General features: G+C 57.7%; 1 protein-coding gene across 1 annotated transcript in view; it reads left to right on the top strand.

The window, feature by feature from the left end:
- The first annotated feature begins 2,610 nt into the window (after positions 1–2,610).
- The window catches only part of CNTN2 (contactin 2), a 28,624-nt gene continuing 5,596 nt past the window's right edge, over positions 2,611–25,638 (top strand). Inside the window, exons 1-16 of the mRNA XM_027613933.2 lie at positions 2,611–2,801; positions 12,016–12,171; positions 16,064–16,208; positions 16,344–16,519; positions 16,651–16,746; positions 17,124–17,333; positions 17,610–17,709; positions 19,059–19,234; positions 19,620–19,756; positions 20,252–20,381; positions 21,801–21,951; positions 22,077–22,204; positions 22,546–22,721; positions 23,247–23,367; positions 23,893–24,051; positions 24,465–24,614. Coding sequence (XP_027469734.1) covers positions 12,102–12,171; positions 16,064–16,208; positions 16,344–16,519; positions 16,651–16,746; positions 17,124–17,333; positions 17,610–17,709; positions 19,059–19,234; positions 19,620–19,756; positions 20,252–20,381; positions 21,801–21,951; positions 22,077–22,204; positions 22,546–22,721; positions 23,247–23,367; positions 23,893–24,051; positions 24,465–24,614 — 2,125 coding nt within the window. The 5' untranslated portion in view covers positions 2,611–2,801; positions 12,016–12,101. The remainder of the gene's footprint in view (positions 2,802–12,015; positions 12,172–16,063; positions 16,209–16,343; positions 16,520–16,650; positions 16,747–17,123; positions 17,334–17,609; positions 17,710–19,058; positions 19,235–19,619; positions 19,757–20,251; positions 20,382–21,800; positions 21,952–22,076; positions 22,205–22,545; positions 22,722–23,246; positions 23,368–23,892; positions 24,052–24,464; positions 24,615–25,638) is intronic.

Genomic DNA, 25,638 nt, shown 5'->3' with positions numbered 1-25,638 from the left:
TTCCAGGATCTGGCAGATGCTAAAAGAGAGGAAATTGTCCTGTCCCCAACTTTGACCCCTGCCCCCACCAGAAGGGCAGTCGCTGGTGACTGGAGGACACGGCATAGTGATTAAACCATGGACGCGATGCTGGGAGCAGACCAGCAACCTCTGCTTCTCCGATTGTTCACTGTTTACTTCGAGCAAGTTCCTTAACCTCTGCGGGCATCGTGCGTGAAATGAGAACAATGATAATGACATGTTCCCTTTGGGGGGATAAGTCAGATGAAGCTCTCGGCACAGCTCCTGGCACGTTGGAGACACTTGAATTATAGTTAATAATGTATATAATGATTAATAATAATATTATGAAATACTTTCGTTATTACCAGACAAATTGACCCCACAGGCAAAACTCAGCCTGGACCCCCAAACGTCTACCCCACTCTCTCCTCAGGAGCAGGAGCACCCTAGAAGCTGGCAGTGAGGATCCCCGGGAATCCCCCAAATCCATCAGGACCAGGCTCAGCTGATGAAACAGGCAAGAAGATGAAACTTTGGGAATTGTCTCCCCGCATCTAGATCTCAGCTTTGTAAGTACTCTTGCTTGTAAGCACTCAGTAAGTGCTCTCACTGTGGCTGCAAGAGTGCCCCTGGGGCGGGGCAGGCAGGTGGCAGAGGAATCAGAGAATCTGAGACCCAAGTCACCGGGCTGATCTGATCCGGAGGGAACTGTGTCCTTTCCAAGCACCCAGCCCTCACGGCAAGGGCAGCAGCTGTCCTAAAATAGAGTCACAAAGACAGCTGTCTCAATCGAAAGCAATCCTTGCAAGCATTTCCAGACCCTCGGCCCCTGAGTCAGCACGTCCCCTGGCCCGTCAGCCCCGCGGCCACAGATGCACCATCTCTTCTCTTGGCAGCTGGTTTCTGCTTGGAGAGAACTTGAGGCCCTCCCTCAGAGCCCAAGTTGACCTGCATGGCATCAGAGGGCAAGGCTCACCTCAGATGCTCAGGGCTGACATGCCAGCCCTAGCGAGACAGACAGACAGACCGACAAGGACAGTGTGGGCAGAGGCAGGAAAGGGAAGGACGTCCTGGAAGGGATGAACAGCACAAGTTCCCCGAAAAGCATCATCAGCACGATCAGATGTCTCTCCGTCAGGAACAAAGAAGACCCTGAGCTGGGAGAGCCCCTCAGAGCCGAGCAGAAGGGCGGGAGGGGAGAGCAGATGGGACCTGGGCAGGCATTCTGGATTCGGAGTCTGGGCAACAGAACCTCCCCCCTTCCACGTCCTCTCCTTTTCCGGGACTTCTCACTCAACCCAGGTCTGCCCCGAGCCCCGGCGCCCTCCTCACCCCAACTCCGGAAGCCACAGAGCTGCATTCCGGGCTTGACAGGTCTGGCCATCTCAAACTCCGAGGCTGGCCTGGCCCAGCCAGCTATTTCAGCATCTGGACCACTCCCTAGTCTTGCCGATGTGAGCCGGACAGCAGGTGGAGCAGAGGGGGCAGTGAGATGACAGTGACAGCCTGACAGGGCTGACTGCCACGGCAGATGGCTGTACCTCCACCTCCAGGCCCCAGCCTTCCCGGGCACAGCCCCCCCACGTGATAGGAACAGAGCAGAAGAGGTGTGCCACTGACCTGGATGAGCACCTAGCCTCTCAGAGCTGGCAGGAAACTTGGCCGTCTTTAACCCCTTCACATTACCAGTGAGGCTCAGAGAGGGCGGGATACATAGCCGAGCACACACAGTCAGTCCGCAGCAGAGCCCAGACTACCCTTCAGACATTCAGACCCTCAATCTAGCGAGCTCTTCATGACCTTCACACTGCTGGTTGATTAAAAGTGGGCTTGGATCCATAAGTACTGATGTGGAAAGCTGTCCAAGATCTATTAGACAGTTTAAAAAATATTTTACAAATCATGCTGTAGTGTGCGATCCCATTCCCATAAAATAATACTAGCAACCCACATAATTATATACATGAAAATAATAAACCAGGGGGCACATAAGTCAGATTTGTTAAGGGACTTTCACTATCTATTTTTAAATTTCCTCTAGTGTGTGGATATTTTGTCAGAGCCCTGTTACTTTCATAAGCTAGGGGAACAATAAAGATGAACCTGTGGGGCGGGCAAAGGAGGGCCCCTCCATCCCACTTGCCCCGCACAGCAAGCTGGAGATTTCTGATCTGGACGCCTTCCTGTAGTAAGGGGACTTCTGGGGGAGGCGAGGAGTTTGCTTTTGTGGGTGCCCAGGGCTTGAGGAGCAAAAGCCACTTTCTGCTGGCACCGCACCGCACCCCTCGCCAGGCCCCTTGGGCTCCAGGCTGGGCAGCGATGGGGGGCTGGGGCAGGCAGGCCAGACAGCGCCCATGCATTATGGAAGACGCGGGCGCCCTGGCTTGCTCCCTGGTCCTTAAATGACAGCAAATGAGGTAAAGCCAGAAGGGTGGGGACTGGAAGGGGGCGGGAGGGGGGGCAGAAGGAAGCCATCTCCGGGGCCCCGAGCGTTGGCTGAGGACCGGAGCCAGCCAGTGAGCGGAGCCTGGAAGAGGGAGGAGCACATCTTGATGCAGAGATGCTGCAGTGGCTCTGGGCGGGCGCGCACACACACAGGCGCCCTCGCCCGCCACCGCCACCGCCGCCGCCGCCGCCGCCACCGCGGCCGCCCCTGCCACCCCAGGACCGCGGCCCGCCGCCGAGGGGAGCAGGGGAGGAGAGAAGGGCGGCCCCGGGGGCCAGCGGCCGGGCTGGCTCCGGCTCACCGCCTCGGGCAGCGTTCACCTGCCCCAGCCAACACCCTTCTTTCTCCCCAGGTAGGTGCCAACCGCTTTTGTCTCCCCCAACTCGGGGCGGGGGGGGAGGGGAAGGGGGCTTCCCGGCGCTGCTGCGGCTCAGGGTCTCCGGCTCAGTTTCCTTGCAACTTGGGAGGGGGCAGGGGCAGAGCAGGAGCCCCGACCCGTTGCGGCTGCGGCCAGTCTGACTTCTCGCCCAGCCCCTGGGGGGGCAGCCACCGAACCGGAGGTCCCCTCCACCCTGTCTACGTGGGTGGCATCCTCAGGGGCCTGGCAGGCCGATCCTGGCCGGGAAGCTGGACCCTAGTGGTGTCCAGGTGTCCAGGAATTCCAGCCGGTCCTGACACCTGCCTACAGAGAGGGCAGGGGCCCCAGGGCCTGCCCGGCGCCCAGGGCCAGGACCAGATGGTCCACGAGGCCAAGCCCCAGACTCTGGCCTGCACACACCACCACCCGCCCCCACCTCCCCCAGGAGTCCCTGGGTGGAATTGAGCCTGACCATCCAGACCTGAGGTGGCCTTGAGTCTACCTCTGTGGGGTGACCCCTTTGCAAAGTCTTGCTTCAGTTAGAGGCTGTGGAAGAGAGAGGGGGGAGTGGAACTCAAGTTTGGGCAAAAGCCTGTCCAGGAGTGGGGACTTAGGGAGGAGAAACTGAGGCAAGTCCCATCCCCAAGGGTGAGAAGCTGGGAAGCCAGGGCTGAAATTCCTTTTCTTCCCCCACCCCAACCTTGCCTTCTCCCCAGATTCCCTCCCCTCCTCCTCACTGGTGGGAGGGAAGGATTGGCATCAAGTTCGCCTTTCCCTAGAGGAAAGGGGCCCGGGGAGAAGGGGGGAGGGCTCATCTTGGTCCAGAAAGAGAGAGTACCATGGGGCTTACATCACCCACCAGAGAGGTGGGGGAAGCAGCCTCAGCCCGTGTCCAGAGCTGAATCCTGTTGCCTTCCCCAGGAGGGATTCCCAGGTATGGGAAACAAAAAAGGGGCTGAGATGACACAGCACCTGTGGAAGGGGACAGTCCAGGTGCTACGTGGAGACAAAGTCGGGACCCTTCAGCCACACAACACTGGGGGCTGAGCCTGTGTCCCGGGAGGAAAAGCTGTCAGTCAAGGTTGTCTGGAGGTTTGGGAATCCAGGCAGACCAGGAGAGGGTGGCCCATGAGAAGGGCAGGTTCTCTGGCCCCCAAAGTATGTGCCCTTAACGTTCCCCCTTCTCCAACAATCAGCCTGTGACTGGTCAGACCCCATTGCCCTTCCTTTCAGCCTGACTCCCCCAGAACCCCCAGCCCCCTTCCCAGCCCAGCATCCTTTTCCCTCTGTTCAGGGGCGGGCAGAAGAAGAACAGCCCGAATAACCCAGTCCCTCAGGAGGCTCCCAAGATCTTCTTCTGGGCTGCAGCCTGGGGCTCCTCCCCTGACCCTCTGGCCAGAGAGATGCTCTGTCCACTTAGCCTCCCATTCACCCTCAGAGGGACCAGATGAGCCACTGGAGATCAAGGGCAGCAAAGGGTGGGCCACCTGTGGGAGAGGCTGATGGGACCCTGGCTCCTGAGGGTGGAGCAGGGAAATGGTACCCTGACTCCTGGCCTTGGGAGGAGGGACTTCTGCTCCCCCCACCCCCAGAGATGGCAACATCCAAGCCCCTCCCCAGGGTGCCTCACCAGTTAACCCCTTCCTAGCCAGGCTGCAAAACTACTCGAGCAAGGCTTTTGCCACAAGGTCAGAGTTATTCCTAATTTCCCAAGGGATCTATCGGGAGTCCTCAGCCAGCAGAAGGGAGGAGGGAGACAGATGGGAAGGGGGCATCAAAGTCACGTAAGGTTCACCCGTCCTTCTGGTGCTCCCCAGCAGGAAGGGAAGCAGAGGCACCCAGGCGGACAGGTGCCTGGAGCTGGGTCCCCTGCTCTTTTAACTCTTACAACTCCTTCATCTTCTACTCCCCCACCTGGCCAAGCTCTTCGCTCACACTCCCTTCCCTGGCCGAGTGTACCCCTCCAGCCTCAGGTCTCAACCTCCCTCCACACCATTGCCCTGCCAGATTTCACTCCTTATGCAACTCTCTTCCAGCACCTTCTCTGCCGGCAGTTGTTCAAATAGAGACACGTGTAGTTGGGCTTCTGTGTTCAACGGGATGGTTGTACATATTGTCTCTGACTGACCGAATTTAGTCCTCAGGAGCGAGTACACAGAATGGGGTCTCCCCAGGGCACCCTCTCGGACCCTGAGGCCATGAGGGAAGCAATACATTTGGGGTGGGTGGGAGGATGTATGTGTCCCCTGCTCCCACGTCCTCAAGCCAAATGTTTGTGAGAAAGCATATCTCAGAGATGATCTGTAAACCTGACCATGGGTGCTATTTGTGATCTAGGGAAGATTCCTAGGGCAGAACCAGGGGCTGAGCAAGAGGTGGGCGATACACAGGGAAAGAAGAACCAGAGCAAAGAATATGCCAGTGGAACAGGAGGGATTGAAGTCAGACTGCTAAAGACACCTCCTAGCCAGGAAGATGAGCCATGAGGAGGAGGGGCAATCTCCTCTCCTCTCCGGGGACTATTCAGAGGGTTTGACGACTGGGGTCTGGGCCACAGCTAGACAGCCCTGACTGGAGGCAGATGTGGGGTGGACGGCCCTCTAAATTCCTTCCAGCCTCGGGTTATGTTCTTTCAAAAGGTAACGGGGTGACTCATAAGAAGACAGAGATCCTTTTCAGCCCCTTCCGCAGGCTGGCCGTCTCTCATTCTTCTGAACCACCCTAATCTAGACCAACCTCTCCCTCACACCTCACAAGGGGGTTTGCGAACCTGGAAAGTTCATGGGGGTTTCCGTGGACTCTGCGCCCTGATGGGAACCATCTTGGAGTAGAGAAGTCCTTTCTTTGGCTTAATGACTTCTCTTCGTGCACAATGAGCCCATGTTTGCGTGTTCATGCAAAGGTGTGACGCTGTCACCCAAAACTGAGCACTCCCTGCCCCAGGACACATGCAGGCCCAAGCGCACCTCAGCACCCTTCTCATCTAACGAGCCCACCCCCACCCCGCAACCGTCCAGATGAACCTGCTGGATCTCCTCCAGCCGTAGCCCCCATCCTCTCAAAGTGTGCCGACTCCTAGGCCCCCATCCTGCGTTTGGCTGGAAGGCAGCCTTCCTGCAGTAGGGCCCAAGAGACACAGTTAATCTGGGCCCCGGAGCAGAAACCAATCTGAGGGGAGGAGCAGGTCCAAATGCACCCCCACCAGGCTTGGCTCTGAAGCAGCCTGCAGGAAACTGTCCAGGAACTGGGGGAAGTCTCCGCTCTGCAGAGATCATGGGACATAGGGAAATTGGTCCGCTGATTTCTTCCTAATATGGTTCTTCAGAACCAAGTTGCAACATCCTAATTCTGGCCTCTCAAACAGGGATGGTCCTTCCAAACCCCTTGCTCAGTCTGTCCCGCTCCACCCTGGCAGGGGAGTGGGGAAAATCTGGGTCTCGGTACGGCTTGCCCCCTACCACGAGCTCCTCCCGGGAGGACGCAAGGCTCTCCCTTCTTCCAGTGCCCACTCTGAGGCTTCTCTCCAAGGGAGAGGCCCAGGGCAGGAGAGTCAGAGACTCCAGGCAGCAGAGGACGGGCCAGACTCCCCTGGTGCCCAAAGCTCAGACAAATGCGGGAGCCTGGGGTCACAGCTCCCCCCCAGAGGGCACAGCAGTGCCTTGGCTCGGGGCTCGGAACCAGCTGCTAGTACAAAGAACCTGCAGAGAAAACTGGGGAGTGGGAAGGGAGGGAGCACATGGAGGGGGCTGGGGAGAGACCCAGCTGCACAACTCCCCTGTCCCCACCCAGTCCCTGTCCCCCACTGGGGACTGAGGAGGTCCCCATCCCACCCAAATCTGTCCTAAGGACCTCCTCCAGTTCAGGGCACCAGCCTTTCCCACCGAGACCTTTCCACCACTACCCTCCTCTCCCAGCAGCTCCGGCCCTTCCTGGCCTGTGGCCCCACCAGGCCACCACAGACCCCTGTCCTTCCAGAGAGGTGTGGAGGACAGTGATCCTATCCTGGGTGGCTGTTCCCTCCCTAGGCAGAGTGCCCCTCCCATCCTGGACCCTGCAGGCAGGAGGTGGGGGTGATCGAGGAGCAGGGCCTGCTGGGAGCGCCCACGTGCATGCCCTCACCAGGTGCCCTCCTGAACACACGCGCTCTGGGTGTGATTCGATGTGCTTGTGCCCTCGTCTTGGATGGTGTGCTTGCAGCTACTTGCCCGGGCCTGTTGCACCTGTGGGGCAGAGCAGAGGAAGGCGCCTGCCCAGGGAGACTGTGGGAATCCGTCAGCATCCCACACATCTGTGAGCGCCGCCCGAATGTCATGACTGTGTGGGAGTGAGTCGGCCTTGGGCGGCGTCTGTCTGTGTCCCTCGGTGTGCCGGGGCCCATGCTGGAGGTCCCGGGAGGGTTGTCAGGGGTAAGATCTGATCTTTTCTGAGTACTCACTAAGGCCAGGCCCGCTGCTGACCCCCCCAGAGCCCCTTCTCATCCCCATTTTGCAGGTGGGGAAACTGAGGCTCGGAGAGGGTAGGTAATGAATGTAAGAGCTAGGGTTATGCTAGTTAGTTGTATGCTAACTAGTAAGGGCCAAGCCGGTTGGCACAGAGCTCAGGCTGTTAACCACTATGCTGCGCTGCAGGATGGAGGATGGTGGGTAGCCGAGAGGCTCCCGCAGTACTTCTTGGCTTATAATAAGTCACTTAGTCTCTGCCCTCAACTGGGCTCCAAACTTCCCCTTATCCTACCAGCACCCATTTCAAAGTCGCCAAACCCCTCAGTACTGAAATCTCCATTAGCCAGGGGAAGGAGAGACCAAGTCAGGGCCAGGAGCTGGGTGTCCCAAGTGGTTGCATTCAGGCAGAGTGTATCTGTCATTTTCTAGCTGGTTCCGTGCAGGGGTCCTCAGCCCAGAAAACCCTGTCGTGTGCTGGAGTCTGGCTCACAGCTTTCCATCCTGCAGCTGTCCCCCAGGGGGTGAACACACGCGCGTGAACACACCCAGCAATTCAGCCCACTTCCCCTGGTGCCCCTGAACCCCCAAGCAGCCCATTCCCTCGTGTGCTGCCGCCACACAGGACCAACCCCTGATGGTGCCAGCCTGCATCTGCCTGTGCCAGCCTGTGCCAGCCTGCACCCCTGCACCCCTGCACCAGGGCAGCTGGCCTGGGCCAGGCTTGGCTGGCTCCGGGCTCAGAGGGCCGTCTCTGGGCCTGGCATAGCTCCACTCCTGCCTTGCTCCCGACAAAAAGGCCTCCTCCCTCCTGGGCATTCTAGAATGTGTCATAGGGCAGATGGTATAGGGAAATGACTGGGCCACTTAGTGGGTCAGGAAGCTCTGCAAAGGCTGTGTGTTCATCAGTCTCTCCCCAGGGCTTAGCACAATGCCTGGCACGTGGTAATAAACACTGGAAGGGAAAGGGATATGGGGCAAAACTGGATGCCAGCTGCCTCACCTTCAGGGAGGCAAGAAGCTCAAACTTTGACCCAGGCTCCGTGTGTGTGTGTGTGTGTGTGTGTGTGTGTGTGTGTTCACACAAGTCCTTGGCACACAGTGGAGTCAATGTACATATGATTGGCCTGACTGGTCTCTAGTGTTCCCCAAAGGCAACCCCAAGAGTTCCTCGATCCCAGCCCCTCCCCAAGCCATGTCCCTTCTGAGGCAGGTCTCAGTCCCCAGGGGCTGCCCAGGGCCCATCAGCCCAAGGTGACTGATAAAAGTCTGGATTAAACTGAAGTGTAGAATGAGCAGTGGGATTGTGTTATGCATGATGTACGCCCATGGTAAGAGCTAACAGGTAATTCTGACCACTGCAGTGAGAAGTGCTCCAGGGTGAGTGGTCCTCCTGGCAGGTCACAGAGAAACAAGGCAGGAACTGGGTCGTCATGCCCTGTGCTGAGGACACACACACACACACACACACACACACACACACACACACCAGACGTACCCATAAACAGACACAGACACATGCATAGAAACAAAGACCAGACCACACATATACACAGGGACATAGAGACACAGCACACAGATGCAAATAGACATCACATACCTGCGTGCGCATGCACGTGCACACACACTCCCCCGCCCAACACTCGCCAGCACTGCTGGTGGGCAGCACCAGACTCCTGCCCCGGAGCCTCCAGCCCCAGCCCCAGCTCCCTCGGTCATCTGTTTCTGCTTTGCTTGGGCACACTCAGGATGACTGCCCGGAGCCCAGCCCAGGCTCCTCCCTGAGCGCGCACCCTGCCCCCTCCCTGAGCTCCTAGGAATGGCAGGCAGACAAAGGGCAGGAAGCAAACGATGATGGAGCACCTTCTCTGTGCCAGACTCCAGGACGCGCCGCACCAGCACCCAGGGGCGTTTTCAAAATTTTGGAACCAAGGAACCCTTTGTTTAAAGGGAACTTCCAGGAGGTGAAGCGGGTACAAGTGGACCTGCTCTGGCTGAAATGGGGAAGGGATCTGGAGCCCCATCCTCTCTCCATTCCCCCATCCGAACCGTGACCCCAAGGCAAGTCCAAACAGCCCCGGACTTCTGCAGGGCGCTCCATCACCTCCTTTCCCACTCAGAACAGCTCTGGAACCTAAGTGTTATGACATCCACGTGGTAGATGAGCAAACCGAGCTTCCCCCAGGAGGAATAACCTGTCCAGGCTCACAAAGCTGTGAGGAAAGGAAGGCATATCACTGACTCCTATCTGTGGATTCCAAAGCCTGTGATGATTCGCAGTGCCCTCGTGGCTCCCTATCAGGAGCATAGCATCCAGGGCCATACTTCTAGATTCTTCCATGACAAAAGACCCTGCTGACCTTAGAGACCTGAGTGTGTGAGTGTGCGTGTGTGTGTATGTGTGTGCGTGTGTGTGTGAGTGTGTATGTGAAGGTGTGTGGGGAAGAGAGTGGGAGTATGTGTGAAAGTGTATAAAAGTGTCTGAGAAAGTATGTGAGACGAAGAGACGGAGTGTGCGTGTGTGCATGTGAGAGGGTGTGTCTGAGAGACAGTGTGTCCGTGAGTCTATGAGTATGAGAGAGAGTGTGTGTGAGGGTGTGTGGCCTGGGGAGTTGGCCCTCGGGCAGCCCTTGGGGAGCATGAAGCCTGGCGCCCCCGAATCAGCTCTGCGGAGAGTGGGAGTGTGTGACAGCGTGTGTCCACTGCTGGAGGAGCTGGTCACAGCCGCTTGCCATCAGTTGAATGCGACCCACAAGTCACACCTACTGTTCGCGGGGCACTTGCTGGGCACCAGCCATACCAAGATGAAGGAGTGGGTCTCTGTCCTTGGGGAGCGCACAGGCTCTGAATGGAGGCAGATGCACCTCCACGGGGGGGGGGGGGTGGCGCCAAGGGTCTAGTCGCGAGCAGAGCTGCAGTCTGTGTGCCTGTGGGGGCCTCTGAAGGGCTTCCTGGCCAGTACAGAATTTCTGGGCTCCAGTCTGGAACTGAAAGTGGCAAGGACAGAGAGGGGGTGCAGGGGCATGGAGAGGTGGCACCTGGGCGCCTTCCTGACAAAGGGAAGTGGATATGAGGCTGGCCGTGGGGCAGAAGAGGGAGTGCCATATGTTTAAACACCACTGCCCCACCCCCACCAACACCCAGCTTCTCAGCCCACAGCCTCCCTGACTCCCCCTCCCCTCCCTCTCAGGAGGCTGAGAAAGGCTGCAGGCGGCCAGATGTTGAGGTTCAAAGGGGTTTGGGAGTCCTTGCTTTCCAAAGGACTAGAGCATGAAGTGAGACCGGGAGATCCTGGCCTTGCATTGGTCTTTAGACCCTGCACTGGCCCTGGCGGCAGACTCTGAAGTCATTTATAGCCTGCCTTCCCCTCCCCCCGCCGTCCCCCCCCTTCAGGGGATAGCATCCCAGGCCCTCAGCCACGCTGCATTCTCTGGGGGCACTGCAGTCTCAGAGCACCCATCTTACAGATGAAGACACTCAGACCCAGAGATGGTGTGGGTCTTGCCACCAGGCTCTCCCCCAGTCTCAGCCCCCTCTGCCTTTTCAGGCTTCTGGAAAGGTGCAAGGCAGAGAAGCAGAATCTGCATCTGGGTTATCTGCTCCCCATGGCAGCTCTGATGGGGAGCCCTGGGAGCCCAGTGACCCAGGCTCCCTCTAAAACCGAAAAGCAGACCCCTGAGATTCCACACTACCCCCAGAACTCAGAACGCCAGCCTGGAGATGGGGAGCAGATGGAAAGGCTGGGCCTGCCCGCCCCTCTCAGGATGAGGCCCCATCTCGCTTCCTGATGGAAGGGAGCTCTGACTTGCTCTGGGTGCCCCTGCCCAGGGAACAGGTTCTCCAGAGCTCCAGGATTTAACCAAGTCTCTGTATAAGAGGAAGGCTCCTCTGGGAGCCACATTAAGCTTGGATCCTAGAAGGCCTGTGGGGCCCATCAGCCCTCCTAGCTGGGGAGCACCGCTGATGGGGCCAAGGCTAGGGCTCCCTGGTGCACAGAAGATAAGTGCCTCACCTGGGGCCCAGGTGAGAGGGTGTGAATAAACCAGTGAAACTCCTCCTCACTGCTAGAAAAACAAGGAAGACCCCCCCTTTTTTAAAGATTTTATTTATTTGACAGAGAGAGACACAGCAAGAGAGGGAATACAAAGAGGGGGAGAGGGAGAAGCAGGCTTCCCGCTGAGCAGAGAGCCCGATGTGGGGCTTGATCCCAGGACCCTGAGATCATGACCTGAGCCAAAGGCAGATGCTTAACGACTGAGCCACCCAGGCACCCCGACCCTGAGAGACTTAAGGCAGCTCCCAGAGGGGCTTATCACCCCCAAACCCTGGCAGCTGTGGGGGAGGGGCAGGGGGAATTGGGCCCCAAACCCTGGAGGAGGAAGATGCTCCCCACCACCCAGGCAGGGCCCTGTTCTCTTCTGGACCCTACATCAAGAGCTATTACCGCTGAGGGGCAGGTGGGTTCTTGCCTCCCAATTAGTTACTGCTTTTACTTCCCGAGCAAACCCCTGCTGGCTGCAGGGGAGGGGGGGGCATGTACAGGGCAGAGCCAGACTCCCAGGGGCCCCCCTGGTAGGCACTCAGCCCGGAAAGAGCTCCTCTGTAACAGCCAAGCCCCTTCCCCTGGGGGCTTGGGGAGGGTGAGTGCAGAGCAATTCCGGCCTCTCCCCAGGCTGGGGGAGAAGCACTGCCTACTTACCAGTGAGCCAGGACGAAGCCGGGAGGGGCGCTCCTCGGCTCAGAGTCCTCCCCATCCTCTGCCTCCCCAGGTCCTTCTCAGCCTCCAGCTGGACTCTCCCCGCGCTGGGCTGAGCCTCCTCTCCTCTGCCCCCCATTGCCGCCCAGGACACCCACCATGGGGATACCCACCAGGAGGAAGTCACACCTGCTGCTGCTGGTCGCTGTGGTCCTTGTCTCCTCTCCAGGTATGAGGGTTCATCTGGGCTCCAAAGCCCAGCAGGATGATTCTATTGCTCTATCATTGCTATTATTTTAGTGATGACTTCAGAAATCATTGACCCTGCATTGCTGTGGCACTTAGATTTTTGAGGCCATTTCCTTGCTAAAATTTTCCCATTTGTGGATCTTACCTTCCCTTCGAGGTCAGAAGGAATGAGTCTCCACCATAATATAGATGAAGGAAGCACGATCCAGAGAGGCTGAGGCTTGCCTTGGGCCCCACGGCAAGATTATGGCACGATCAGATCTCCATGATCTTGTCATCTAGCTGCAACCCCTAAGGAGCCGTGCTGTCCAATAGGGTAGCCAATAGCCACATGGAACGATTAGAACCGAGATTAAATTAAATTTTACAATTAGTCTTTCCGTTGTGCAAGCCACATTTTAAGGGCTAATAACCATATTGGATAGCACAGATTCTAGAACATTTCCATCATCACAGGAAGTTCTATCGGATCCTCCCGCTCTAGCGTCCTCTGACATGAGGAGACGGGGATCGATACCACAAAACTCTAGGAGGGCTCCCCAGGGCCACGCTGTGGCCTGGCAGACAGACCAAGTGCAGGACGTGAGAAGACGGGAGACAGAGCACAGGGCGGCCGAGGCTGAAGGCCGGAGGCAAGCGTTCTCTTGCCAGGGGAGCCGTGAGGTAGGGAGCGCACTGGAGGCAGGCGGGCAGAAGAGGGCAGCTGGGGCCCAGACCCAGGCTGGCCGGCCGCTGGGGAGTATGCGGGGAAGAAGGTGCCGGAGACCCAGTCCATCCAAGAGCTGGAGGGAGGTCCCCCGCTACCTGCTCCTGCCCTGGGGGGGCCTGTTGGGACTGCCTGGCCTCTCCGCCCTGACCCCCAGCCCAGATCAATAGACGCCTCCTTTCTCCGTAGAGACCTCCATGGGAGAAGGCGTCCCCGTCCCCCGCCCTTCCGGAGTCCTAGCCGCTTCCACTCCTCCTCCCGGCCCCACGCCCCTGCAAGACTGCGGCAGGCCCGTTTTAGGTTCTGTCTCACCCGGGGGGACTCCACTGGCACACTTCCCGATGTTCTCATTACCTCCTAACTGCCTTCCAGGCCTGCCCCCGAATCAGTGAGGCTGCAGGGAAACAGGGCTGACCCAAAGGCCGGACTGAGGCTCTCAGCGCCCCGCCCCCTGCCCGGGGCCAAAGGAGCCGTGGAGGGTGGGGAGCTCAGGCTGCACCGAGCAGCAGACAGCCACCCCTGAGAGAGCAGAGGAGAGGCTCCGGGGGTCCTCAGCACTGGCCCCCCGTGTCGGGGACAGCTCAGGCCGGGACCACATCACCTGAGGCAGGGGGTGTGGGTAGCTGCTGGGCTCTTAGACCCAGGGATGCAGGAAGGCCCAGGGAGAGGGGACCCAGTCTGCCACATCCCCGAGCCCCAGAGACCCGAGTGGAACATCCCATCACTGGCTCTCACCCCTCCCAGAAAGGTGGCTCCCCTCGCTAACCTGCCCTGGAGAAGCAGCCTTGGGTCGCTGGCACCCAGGCCAGGAAAGGCAGCGAGGAGGCCCCTCTATGTTTGCGTCTCTCTAGCCCCTTCCTCTGAGGCTTCCAGATGCCCATGTTTGGGGGAGCAGAGTTGCCAGAACAGGGAATCAGAATCAGAGAGGATGTGGAACACGGGCAGCAAGGAAGGGGGCGTATGTGTGTGTGTGGTGGGCGCGAGTGCAGCCTCAGAGGAAGGTGTGGGGTGAATGAGAGTGTGTTTGTGGATGTTTAAGACGGTGGCAATGCCAGCGAGTTGTTGCGTGGACCGGGTGCTACATTTGGGGGGATGACGAATGTGCATGGAAAACCTTCCAGCAAGAGTGATGGCTCTCGGCCCCCGTCGCCCTCCAGAGGGAGCGCCCCTCTGCGGGGTGGGGGTGGTGGGGAGGACCGGCCTTTGATGGCTCTGATGGGAACTGAGGGGAAGAATCATGGCCACTGTGGCTGAGGACGCCGGCTACGGGTGCGGCTGGCCAGGATCCAAATCCCTGGATCTGCTCCTCCTCGCTGTGCGATTTGGGGCAAACTATTGAACTTTCCTAAATCTCAGTTTCCACATTAGGGAAGTAAGGAAATGTCAGTGCCTGTCTTGTAACGAGGGTAGGAGAAGAAATACGAAGTGTGGCATCCGATAAAGAGTAAGCACGCAAGGGGCGCCTGGGTGGCTCAGTCGTTAAGTGTCTGCCTTTGGCTCAGGTCATGATCCCAGGGTCCTGGGATCGAGCCCCGCATTGGGCTCCCTGTTTGGCAGGAAGCCTGCGTCTCCCTCTCCCACCCCTGCTGCTTGTGTTCCTTCTCTCGCTGTGTCTCGCTCTGTCAAATAAATAAATAAAATCTTAAAAAAAAAAAAAAGAGTAAGCACTCAAATAGCACCTGTTTTTATCAGTAGGAATACGTGCGTGTGTATAAATAAGCGCACGCAGACATTTGTAGCTGGATGTGCGTGGAACAGATGTGTGCATGACTGTGTATCTGACGGGATAGCTCAGAGAGGTAAGTACGTATGTGTGTGTGCGTGCACGTGCACGCACACGCATGTAAAGAAGTATGTGTAGGCGAGAGAGAGGTGTGGGCGGATATTGGGCCGAGGGTGCGTACATGGCTGAGTGCAGAGGACAAAGCTTTCTCAGGAAGAAAGCCAGTCTTAAAGCCTCAGTGCGCCCCAGGCCCCCTCAGCCACCGCCCCACCCCCACAGTTACTGGAAGCGCCTGTTACACAAGGTGGCCTCCAGCTGCCCGGCTGCCCCTGCCGCCCCCCCTTCCCCTTCGGTCCTGGCAGTCCCAGCTGGGGCAGGGGTCCCTACGCCCCACCACCATCATTAACTTGGGATTAAGCTGCGCTCTCTGACCCAGATGATGCTGGCACCGCTGCTGTGGCCTCTGAGGCCTGGGGCGGCAGGGAGGGAGAGCGATGGGTGGTGGGGAGGGCGATGGGGGATGCCATTTCAGGGAGCCCTGCCTCCTTCCTCATTCTGAGAGCTGCTTAACAGCCGCCCTCATTCCCTGGGGTACAGGGCTTGGCCTCAGCTGTGGCATGGGGGTGCACCCCCCACCCCTGGAGCGGGGCCGGCAGCTGGATGCGCAGGGAGAGGAGGCACTAATTGGTTAATGGGGAGCTCACCCCCCACAACCCACCAAGGAGGGCCTGAAACCAGCTGCATTGAGGGGTAGGAGCCAATTAGGGGTGGCCTGGTTCCTGCCCGACACCACAAAGGCCAAAAGCATGACGGACCCCACGAGTCAGCAAACAGAGCCCGCTCCCCAGCCCTGTGGGAAGGCAGGTGTGAAACACTGCCCTCTGTGCCTCAGTGTCCCCTGCCCAGATGAGGTTGAACAATGGGGCCTGGAGAAAGAGGCATCCGCCCTGGCAGGAGGCCAGGCATGAAAACTCCATTTGTACCAGGGATACCCATTTGCTCAGCAAATTCAGGAGACGGGAGTCTAGACCTGCATGTGCCACAGACTTGCCTTGTGACCACAAACGAGTCATTTCGTCTCCCAGGCCTCTCTCTCTTGAATTGTCACACTGGAACTGTATAAAGATGCCTCCAAAGCAAACTGCACCCCCCCCATAACCCCTTCCTTCTTCCCCTACCCTCCACCCTACCCCGTGCTTGGGTCCCGCAGACATTTCCAGAGCACACACCCTGTGCCAGACGGAACACTCCTCCAGACCCAGGGGGGCAGGTTCCTCGGCTGCACTGGCCACATTTTGAGGGCTTGATAGCTGGGGCTCTTGGCTACAGTATTGGGCAGTGCAGAAAATGGCATCTTGCCATCCTCACAGAATGTTCTATTGGACAGCACTGCCCTATCGGGCCCTAGGCCCTGAGGCCTCTGGTGGTGTCCCCCATCTACAGCTCAGAGTTCAGCCCGGGGATCCCCGGCCACCTTTGGGCCAGTCTTTGAAGATCAGCCCCTCGGTCTGCTATTCCCAGAGGAGTCCACGGAGGAGAAGGTGACGCTGGCTTGCCGGGCCCGGGCCAGCCCTCCAGCCACCTATAGGTGAGACCCCCCCCCCATGGCGGGTGCTGGAGGCCCCAGGCAGCCATGCAGGTTTTCCTCACCCCAACCCTGCCCCCAGGCTGGGTCCAGCCAAGCGGGACTCAGGAGGGTCTCCCCCTCTGCCCCTGGCTGCAGGTGGAAGATGAACGGCACCGAGATGAAGCTGGAGCCAGACTCCCGCCACCAGCTGGTGGGGGGTAACCTGGTCATCATGAACCCCACCAAGGCCCAGGACGCCGGCGTCTACCAGTGCCTAGCCTCCAACGCAGTGGGCACCGTCGTCAGCAGGGAGGCTGTTCTCCGCTTCGGCTGTGAGACCCATGGGGTGCTGCGCTTCGGGGGAGGGCAGTAGGGGGCTGGGAAGAGTGTCCAGAAAGGGCAGGTAACTACGTCCCGTGGAGGCTTGGAGGACGGTGCCCGAGTGCCTGGTCTTTATCTCCAGTTCTGCAGGAGTTCTCGAAGGAGGAGCGAGACCCGGTGAAAACCCACGAAGGCTGGGGGGTGATGCTGCCCTGTAACCCGCCCGCGCACTACCCAGGTGAGTCGGGACCCTGGCCCACGGTTAGACACAGGGCACAGGAGGGACCTCCAGTCACTCAGGGATGGAGTAAAAGCTAGTGAGTGGCCCTTGGAAGCACGGACCCCTGGTTCCCCAGCTCAAAATGATTTTGTGTTTCCTTCATGGGTCTGTCATTTTCTAGCTCTGTGCCCTGCCTCCGCCTTCAGACTGGGAGCACCCCAAGGGCAGGGGCAACGTCACATCTTTCTTCTAGGGCTCCCTCAGGGCCACCTCAGAGCCCCAGGCCTCAGGACTAGGTCTAGAGATCCCTAGGGTCTGCATGCTGAGGGGCCCACCCACAGCTGCCCCCTCAGCCCAGCGCCCCGTGGTTTCCTCAAACTCCCCACGTCCCATAGGCCTGTCCTACCGCTGGCTCCTCAATGAGTTCCCCAACTTCATCCCGACGGACGGGCGTCACTTCGTGTCCCAGACCACGGGGAACCTGTACATCGCCCGGACCAATGCCTCAGACCTGGGCAACTACTCCTGCCTGGCCACCAGCCACATGGACTTCTCCACCAAGAGTGTCTTCAGCAAGTTCGCTCAGCTCAACCTGGCTGCTGAAGGTCAGGGTCGGTGGGCATGGTGCGGAAGGGGGAGCTGGAAGGCTCGGCGGATAATGGGAAAAGAGAGTTCCCCTCAGAAGTTGTGAAGAGTGGTTCACAGAGCCCAGGGTCTGGGGCCTGAACCCCGGGTCCTCCGGCTGCAGGGTCCCAGACCAGGCCCCCAAGGGGGAACAGGGGTCAAGAAAGAGTCGGCTCTGAGCTGTGCTGAGGTCCTAAGCCCAGCAGCACCTGGCCTGCAACCCTTGTGTCCGATCTGCAAAATCCCTCTCTTCCCAGATACCAGGCTCTTCGCACCCAGCATCAAGGCTCGGTTCCCAGCAGAGACCTATGCGCTGGTAGGGCAGCAGGTCACCCTGGAGTGCTTCGCCTTCGGGAAGTGAGTGGTGGAGGAGGGAGGGGGCAGGCCAGGGCACAGCCTCTCAGAGCCCCTCCGGGGCCCGGGTGACCCCAGGGAGAGGGCAGGCAGGGTCCGGCAGCGCGGTGGACGACAGTGGGTAGGGACCACCCCTCACTGAGCACTGTCACTCGGAGTGAAGGGGCCTGACACATTCTGGGTGCTCCCAGCAAGGCGGGACAGGCTCAGGGGGCTGATGCACACCCCAGGCTGGAGGCAGGTAGCGCCACGCACGAATCCCAACCTGGGCGGCCTGGTTCAAATCCCAGCTCTGTCACTGGCTGGCTGCGAGGCCGTGGATAAACTACTTAACCTCTCTGTGCCTCTGCGTCCTTACTTGTACGTGGTAATCATCATAAATAGTACCTGCATCACAGGCAGGGGAGAGGCAAGAAGTGGGTTAAGTGGGTTAATACACATGACGTGCCTAGAACAGTGTCTGGCATTTAGTAAGTGTTCTATGCATGCTAACAGTTCTCTTTTAAAAATTGCAATAGAAATCCTGTTCTCCCAGAGAAAGGATTCGTTGGAACAGGGCTAAGCAAATAGCAGGTGCTCAACAAATGTTTGTAGAACAGTGTGATTTGCACATTGGTCTCCTCTTCCCTCATGTCTCCTGTGGATACCTAGGATGTCCCTGCTCTGTGAAAAGTTATTGGGCTTCCAGAAAATTCATATTTAAAGCATGTGGGGGGCACCTGGGTGGCTCAGTTCGTTAAGCTTCTCTTATCTCAGCCCAGGTCTTGATCTCAGGGTCCTGGGTTTGAGCCCCATGTCCGGCTCCACGCTGGGAGGGGAGCCTACTTTAAAAAAAAAGAAAGAAAGAAAGTACATGGAAGGTTAATGTATTAACCCTTTCAGACTCACTGATACCTTAGTCCATTTTAGTAAATGAATCACTAATAAGTAGAGGCCTTTTGAAAAGTAAAGGCAAAGCCTGTTGGGGAGAGGGGAAGGGGACCCACAGAACCACAGGTCACAGACCATTGCTGAGGAAGGCAGTCCCAGAAGACGCTCGGTGGCCAGTGCAGGGTGGGGGCAGGGAGAGCAAACCAGCTTCAGGGTACAAACCACAAGGAAGTTCACTGGTGTCACAAGTACTGCAGGGGAGAGGAGAGAGGAACCCTACTTCTGGCTTCTCCCCTGCCTGTGCTCTGAGCCTACCTGGGAGAGGCCCCGCCCTTCCCCCTTGCCCCTCTCCTTCCCGCCCTCCTCCCCATCCCCACCTGCCCAGCACCTCAGGAGGGCGTGAGAATCTTCAACAAGAGCTGCGGGCACAGGGGAGTCTGCCTAGCGCAGCCCACCTGCTCTGGCTTTGTCTCCCCTGCCAGCCCCGTCCCCCAGATCAAGTGGCGCAAAGTGGACGGCTCCTTGTCCCCCCAGTGGGCCACCGCTGAGCCCACCCTGCAGATCCCCAGCGTCAGCTTCGAGGACGAAGGCACCTATGAGTGTGAGGCGGAGAACTCCAAGGGCCGCGACACCGTCCAGGGCCGCATCATCGTGCAGGGTACACAGCTGGGACACGCTCCCCCTGCCTTCACTCTTACCCCTGAGGAAGCAGATCCAAAAGTGAAGGAGGGGAGGCCCCCTTACTTAAGCCCTCCTGCCCCAGGATTGCACTGGATGTGGAAACAGAAGCTCAGAGCTTCACTCGGGGTTGCAGAGAGCACATGGAAGGCTTTAGAATGCTTTTAAGTTGCTAAAAGAGCCACTGGCACAGACACCAAGTGCCAACTTCCTTCAACCGGCTTCCTCCCCACCCCCCCCCAACCCCGTCCCGGAACGCGGAGGGCGCCCTCTGCTGTCTATCACAGGAACTGCAATCCGGGTCCACTGTGAGCGGGAGGCTCCTCCCAGCTCATCCCCGGCCTTTCTCCCCCTTCCTCCCGCAGCTCAGCCCGAGTGGCTGAAGGTGATCTCAGACATGGAGGCTGACATAGGTTCCAACCTGCGTTGGGGCTGTGCAGCGGCCGGCAAACCCCGGCCCACGGTGCGCTGGCTGCGGAACGGGGAGCCTCTGGCCTCCCAGGTAGGACACTTGGGGCTTCCCACACATCAGCAGTCCACTGCTCACCTGGTTCCCTCACCTTCCAGACTTTCCTCCCTGACTCTGCACCACCACTGGCAGCCTCTATGGGACAATTAAGGCACCACGGGGCGGGTGGTTCTAGGTGCTTCTTTCCATCCCAGATTCACATGGCCACCAGCTGGTCACCAGGACAGAGTCCTGACTCGAGGGTCCAGAGACCTGGATCCGGGCACAATTGAGTCACAAAATCACTTTGTGGTCCTGGGTAGGTCACCTTGTCCCTCTGGCTTCAGTGTGCTGATCTGCAGGGGCCTGGGGAACACGAGTCCTGGGATTCCAGGAGGTCCTGAGATGGGCAAATGAGCCCCATTGACGGGGCGGTGGCCGCCTAGAGTCTCCACTGCCCCCAGCACCTCCCTTCCCCCCTGCCCCGTCCTCCAGCACTCCAGCAGTCCTCATGCCCCTCATGCCCCACCCCTACTCTCTTGGGCACAGTCCCGTGTCGAGGTGCTGGCTGGGGACCTGCGCTTCTCCAAGCTGAGCCTGGAGGACTCGGGCATGTACCAGTGTGTGGCAGAGAACAAGCACGGCACCATCTATGCCAGTGCCGAGCTGGCTGTGCAAGGTACGGGCCCAGGTGGGCAGGGGCCATCGGCAAAGACACGCAGGTAGGGGCTTCCAGCGTTCTGAACTGCAGCGTTTCTAAACACATGAACACACGCGGGCAGCTTCCCGCAGTCTTCCAGTGGCTTCTGAGCAGAACAGAGGGATCGAAGAAAGGAGACGAGACACTAGATTGGGAGCGTCCCAAAGACGGGGTCTCTGGCTTGTACCATATCTGGCATGTTTAAATTAAGTTGTTGGCTGCTATGAACAAGGGGGCGAAAATCATTGGCAACCAAATCAATTAGATTTGTGTTTAAACCAGCCCCTTCCGCTATGTGACCTTTGGCAACTTAATTTTCTGTGTCTCAGTTTCTTGATGTATAAAAGGTGGGCAATAACAGTCCTGCCCTTGTGCTGCTCTTTGGAAGAGGAAATGAGATAGAGAGGACCTGTCTGTCACGGAACAGGTGCCCAATAAATGTCCACTGGTGCTAGTGTTCTTAGTTATATGATTTGAGCTCACGGGGCCTTGGTTTCCTCATCTGTAAAATGGGTATAGTGGTACCTACCTCATCAAGTTGTAGTGAGCTTAACTAAGACTCGTTCTTTTATTCGTTCCTTCAACCAATATTTATTCAACACCTTCTAAGGAGTGAACATGAAAGATAAGATCTCTGCCTTCAAGTATCTTACAATCCAGTGGAGAGAGAGGGACAAGCACAAAATCATGTAATTAAACAATTTTGGACAGCCATAATAAAATTACAGTATAAAGAAAATCCAGCGGAGTGGTAGGAGGAAGGTGGGCCAGTTAGGGTGGCCAGACCTCTTGGAGGAAGTCATATTTGGAGTGTGACCTGAGTGTTAACAAGGAGCCAGCCATACAAAGATCTGAGGGATTTTTAAGCAAAATGTATGGCAAGTGCAAAGGTCCTGAGGCAGGAAAAAACGTTGGCATCCCCAAAGGACAGAAAATGGCCCAGGTGGTTGGAGCATAATAAATGAAGGAGAGTGGGGTGAGAAGTGAGTGGAGGGGTAGGGTCATATTTGTGAGCCCTTGTGAGGAGCTGGACTTCATCCTGAGTGTGTGTTTCAGTTTCTTAAAAGATATGCCAGGCTGCTGAGTGGAGGAAGAGATTGTAGAAAGAAAGTGCAAAAACAGGAAGACCAACTGGGGAGGGGGGGTGCTTTTCAATAGTTCTGCAGGAGATTTGGTGGCTTGGGCCTGCGTGGTGGCGGTTAGGGGGGGTGACCAGAAGGGGCTGGATTCTGGGTGTATTTGGGCAGTGCAGCTACTGCAAGTCACTCATGGATTGGCCTCGGAGGGTACGTAAAGCAAGTAAAGTGTGTAACGTGGAGCCGGGGGACGTCTTCATCAAGGCAATGGGCAGGGTTAGGATTCCCTGGGTGACTGCAGGGCACTCCCCTTTCCTTCTAGCCCTGGCCCCCGACTTCAGGCTGAACCCTGTAAAGCGTCTGATCCCTGCAGCCCGCGGGGGAGAGATTGCTATCCCCTGTCAGCCCCGGGCGGCTCCGAAGGCCGTGGTACTCTGGAGCAAAGGCACTGAGATTTTGGTCAACAGCAGCAGGTACAACCCCTACTCCACCCGGCCCAATTCCTGCTCCTCCTCATCCACCCTGAAGGCAAGTCCCCTTCCCGCGATGACGACACTGTGACCCTAGGTTGGCCAGATCTGCTTTCTCCTTGCTGCAGAGTGACTGTAACTCCGGAAGGCACCTTGATCATAAGAAACATCAGTCGGTCAGATGAAGGCAAATACACCTGCTTTGCTGAGAACTTCATGGGGAAAGCCAACAGCACGGGCATCCTATCTGTGCGAGGTGAGGGGTGTGGCGTGGCGGATGGCAGGTAGCCCAGCTGCCACGGGGTGCCAGTCCCTCCTCACCACCCTGCTCTTGTGTTTCCACCTTCCTCCTAGTTGAGTTTTGAGGCTATCCCAGGATTGGACTTCATTTGGGACCACCCCCTTGCCACCATCCAGAATCTACTCCTGCCTCCCTCTCACACATTCGTGAGGCTCCTAGGAGGTCAAGATCCTGTTGGCCATGCTGCCTCTTCTCTTTCCTGGGGCTTAGGGTCAAACCCTCTCACCCTGCCCTGCTGCCTCTGCCTGGGCCTCTTTCCTCCCCCATCCACCCAGGGACATTGTTTTGCTTGGCAGATGCAACCAAGATCACTCTAGCCCCCTCGAGTGCGGACATCAACTTGGGAGATAGCCTGACCCTGCAATGCCACGCCTCCCATGACCCCACCATGGATCTCACCTTCATCTGGACCCTGGATGACTTCCCCATAGACCTTGATAAGCCTGGGGGTCACTACCGGAGAGCCAGCACGGTAAGGCCTGAAACCAGAAAACTCACGGCTCCTCCCTCCGACAGAAAGGGGACCCAAGATGTCCTTAACTGTGACTACCCCCAGAGCCTTTCCCCATTCCCTCAGGAATGCATGCATGGCAAACTCATCCTTGGATTCAGAAGAAGCCCCTACCTTAGACAGGCAATTCCCTGGATCCCACCTGAAGGCCATGCATTTAGGAGAGGGTTAGGGACAAACCTGGAATGCCAGGCGCCCAGCAAAGCCTCCACTACTGTTCTTGTTTCCTGACCCCAACGCAAATGACATCATCAACTTGGACCACAGTTGACTGTCTCCATAACAAACTGTTGTTTAGTCCCATGGTACTAAGAGAGGAGAAGCTGATACCTCCCGCTGAACAGACAGAAACCCCGAGATGCTGAGGGGTCCATGGACATAACAGAGCAGGGGACTCTGAGCCCTACCTCATGTCTCATGGCTCACTGCACTAGCCAGGGCCCCATCCTCTGACCTGCTCGCCCACTCTCTGTCCCCCATGTGCAGAAGGAGACAGTTGGGGATCTGACCATCCTGAATGCGCAGCTGCGTCACGGCGGGAAGTACACGTGCATGGCCCAAACGGTGGTGGACAGTGCGTCCAAGGAGGCCACAGTCCTGGTCCGAGGTGATGGGGTTTCCCAACCCGCTCCTGCCCCAGCGCCCTCAGGGGCCAGCTGGGCTACTCTGTCCTTTCCTCCCTTACTCCCCTCCTCTCCCAGAAGGCTGTGGGGAAGAGCTTTTGACAGAGAAGGGCTTCTAAGTCCCCGGAGCCGAACTTATCCCATGGTTTTTTGAAGGTCCCAGATGAATAAAATATTCCTCCTCCAGAGTCACAATTTTAAAGATCCACTTCCCAAGACAGGAGAACTCGGCTGAGGCCAGCAGTTTTCAAAGCCTAGTGCTGGGAAATCTATACACATCTTTTCGTGAGGGCCTCTGTGAGCCCCTCCAGCCTGGGACACATTTCTCCAACCTCCCAGTCCCCCATCTGCTGCTGCCCCCATTCCTGGCCCTCCCACCCCGAACGTGTTTACTGCGCCCCCTGCTGCCTCCTCTGGGTACTGCACCAGCCCGAGCCAGCCGGGAGGAGATTGGCTCACATTTGAAGCTGCCCAGTTCTGACTCACTGCACTCTGACCCCCTGGTGCAGGTCCACCAGGTCCCCCAGGAGGCGTGGTGGTGAGGAACATTGGCGACACCACCGTCCAGCTCAGCTGGAGCCGAGGTTTCGACAACCACAGCCCCATTGCCAAGTACACCCTGCAAGCCCGCACTCCACCTGCAGGGAAGTGGAAGCAGGTTCGCACCAGTAAGTGTGAGGTTCCACCCAGGTCAGTGCAGATAAGGCCTGGCTGAGCCGGGAACTTCCGAGAGGGACAAGCTTAGTTCCTCTGCCTGCAGGGAGCTCCCCGGCCCTTGGGGGAGGCGGTCCCACAGATGGCAAGAGAGTGGGAAGAGAGCTGGAGAAGGGAGCGCTCAGTCTGTGCCCTTAGAACATTGACAGACCATCTCTGGGGCTCACACTGATGCACACAGCATCAACAGAGGCCCCCGGGGAAGGGAAGTCTACTAGTTTTCCCATCCTTTCTAAAAGAGGTGCTGAGCACTGAGCATATGGCAGGCACCACCGTGAGGGCTGGATATGAGGTGAGTCAGGCCTAGTCCCTGCCCTTTCCATCTAGACTAACAAGTGCCAGCACCCTGACTCCGGGTCCCTTGCAGATCCCGCCAACATCGAGGGCAACGCCGAGACCGCCCAGGTGCTGGGCCTCACACCCTGGATGGACTATGAGTTCCGGGTCTTAGCCAGCAACATCCTGGGCACCGGGGAGCCCAGTGGGCCCTCTAGCAAAATCCGGACCAAGGAAGCAGGTCAGAGTCCTGGGGGTCCCAAAGAGAAGTAACGTCAGGGCACAGCCCCTAGCCCTCCTGAGAGGGAACCCCAGGGGAGCAGCAATTACGGGAGTTCCCACCTTGCTCACCAGGCTTCGGACTGTAACAAAACAGATGAGAAAGGGACACAGTCAGGGCAAGGCCGTTGCACCACACGATTCATTCTGCCCTGGGCCATGGCCTGGGCCTGTTGGGGCTGGAAGAACCATCCAGTCCAAACTCCTCCTTTTAAAAAATGGCCCAACCTTATAACCGCATGTGAATCTACGATGATCTCAAAATAAAAGGAAAAATCGAAGTCTGGAGAAAAGAAGAGTCACATCGGCAGAGCCTGGACTTGAACCCAGGACCATGGGGTGATGGGCAGACGTCCTCCCTGGTAGTACGTGAGCTGCTGAAATCAGTTAATAAGGAAGGTGTGTGTGTTTGTGTGTGTGTGTAGGGAAGAAGTCCGTGTCTCTAAATCCTTCAGAGCAGGTGGAATGGGACAATCTTCCCATAAGCCTCCCTGAAAGGCAGGTAGGTGTCACATCTTGAGTGGGGAAGGAAGGAGAGAGAAGCCAGGAGAGGCACCTGCCCACCCTCTGAGACTTTCACAGCTGAAGCTCCAGAATGAGAACCTTGGGGTCCTGAGATGGGCAACATGGAATCAGGACCCTGTCTCCCTTTCCCCGGCCACCCAGCCATCCCCCGCCCCCCGCCACCATGTGTAGTAAGGGTCTGTCTCCCTGTGTCCCTTAAACATGGTTTCCCATATGCCCCAGGCCAACTCTCCAGTCAGTCAACATTTTTAACCGGTACCTCTCCAGAGTAAGGAATTCCAGAAAAAGCCCCTTCTTTGGTTGAACTTCTCAGAGAGACAAATGAAGGGAGGGGAGTGGTCTCCTTCATTCTGGTATCCCAGGAGTTGGTGAGCAAAAGACAGCTAGGGTGCAGAACAAAGATGATGGGCTTTGAAATCAGAAGAGTTGAGTTCAAATTTGAACTGTGCCATTTATTAGCT

This window comes from Zalophus californianus, chromosome 10 (assembly GCF_009762305.2).
Source record: "Zalophus californianus isolate mZalCal1 chromosome 10, mZalCal1.pri.v2, whole genome shotgun sequence".
Classification (NCBI taxonomy): domain Eukaryota; kingdom Metazoa; phylum Chordata; class Mammalia; order Carnivora; family Otariidae; genus Zalophus; species Zalophus californianus.
The sequence above is the reverse complement of the archived record's forward strand: the minus strand, read 5'-3'. Positions and strand labels throughout refer to the sequence as shown.